At 53.2% G+C, this 1,680-nt stretch overlaps 1 protein-coding gene across 1 annotated transcript; it reads right to left on the minus strand.

Annotated features, from left to right (window-relative positions):
• Positions 1-112: 112 nt before the first annotated feature.
• On the minus strand, positions 113-808 carry LOC109862473. Its single transcript, XM_020442539.1, has one exon. The coding sequence runs from the start codon at positions 806-808 to the stop codon at positions 113-115; it is 696 nt and encodes a 231-aa protein (XP_020298128.1).
• Positions 809-1,680: the final 872 nt, after the last annotated feature.

Here is a 1,680-nt window from a genome sequence, read left to right on the forward strand (position 1 = left end):
CACGTTTTCCAAGTTGTTTTTGGTTCTAAAACTGGTTGGGGCCATAGCGAGCTGGGCCTTAAGGTCGGCCCTAAAGCCCTCCCAGTTGGTTTTTCGTGGGTTGCAAACCCAGCTAATTTGCTGTATTTGTTGGAGAGTTAGGCGTATTTGTCTGATCAGAGCCAGAGGGCTCATCCGAGACCCTCCAGTCGTTCACCAGACCCGCCACCCTCTCCGTACAGATCGTTATATCGATGACTTCCTGTCTTCTGGAGTCCAGGAATGTCGGCTCGTTTCTTCTATTGAGAATGGTTAATCCTGTGCCCATTAGGTAGCCGTGGAGACTCTCCCCCCGCAGGTTGGTGTCTGTGCTTCCCCATCCTACATGGTGGGAGTACGCATCACAACCCAGCAGGAGTTCGAGCCCCCTGGCTTCCGCATAGGCCACCAGGTTTTTTACCTCTTTATGTGGTGGTGGATCCGTGGAGTCATAGGGCATGTAGACTGACCCTATTAATACTTCCATGTCCTCTTCCTCAGCTAGCTTCACTCTCACCTTGATGACTGTGAGGTCCTTGCTGCTGAGCTGTGGCAGAAAGATAGCATTTAGTNCTTTTACTAAGATGCATGATCTAACTCTGTTATCTGAGTGTGCTTTGAATAAGTAGCCGCACCCACTCAGTCCCTTTACTGCACNTTTCACAATCCATGGTTCTTGGATTAGTGCAATACTTTTATGCATCACAGCCATGCTCTTGGTTAGGATAGCCAAAGCGCTCTTGCTGTGATGCAAGTTAATCTGGATCATTTGGATGCCGAGTGCAGCCATTTTTAGGCAGNCCCGACACCCTCCGACTCCATCTCCATCTCCGACGCCTCCCCGCGCTCTCGTCCCGCCATCTTAACGGTGGCTCGGCCGAGACCGAGGAAAGGCCTGAAGCCACAGTGCTTCAAGGCTTCCATCGCCGAATCGCCAANCAAACAGGAGAAGTGGGCGCTCGTAGCATCCCTTCTATACGTCCCTCTGGTGACGACCCAATCGCTGGTTGCCAGCCCTGTGTTTTGCTGGTTAAGGAGCTTTAAAACATCCTCAACCCCTGCTTCAGGCTCCTCCACATGCACCACCACCCAATGACGCTTAGGTAGCGCATCAACCGGCAGCACACACAGAGGAGTTCCCCTGACTTTAAAATTGGAGGAATGGGCCTTAAGCCACTCCGCCGACTCTATGTTGGCGCACACCACCATGAGTGCGCCATCCCTTTCCCAGGAACCAGTGAAAGTGGGGGCTTTGTCATTCTCAGACATGCCGAGGATGACAGACCTGACCATTTTTCTGATCTCAGCCACTTCACCGGNTCCTATTTTCTTGTCAGGGTAGCCCTCCAATACGAGGGCCATCCTGACAAGACCTTTTGTCGCCTGTGCATACGACCCTTCATTTTTGGGTCTCTTGCCCTGGCGATTTTCTGAGGGGCTGGGAGTAGTGTGCTCCGGCCTGGCGCGCTTTACCGCGCCACCCGAAGCACCCCCANCCCCATCTCCACCTTTTGACCAAGAGACCGCGGGGGTAGAGGGAATCTTATTGGCCCCACTCCTCCCGGCTAGCTTCTCTTTATTATAACGGCGCCTAGCAGCCCCGCTATATCTTCTGCGGTATTTTGGGGCTTCTGAGCCCACTCCCGCACTGCAAGATTCCCC

This window comes from Pseudomyrmex gracilis, unplaced genomic scaffold (assembly GCF_002006095.1).
Source record: "Pseudomyrmex gracilis isolate BER0280 unplaced genomic scaffold, ASM200609v1 scaffold_1825, whole genome shotgun sequence".
Lineage (NCBI taxonomy): Eukaryota > Metazoa > Arthropoda > Insecta > Hymenoptera > Formicidae > Pseudomyrmex > Pseudomyrmex gracilis.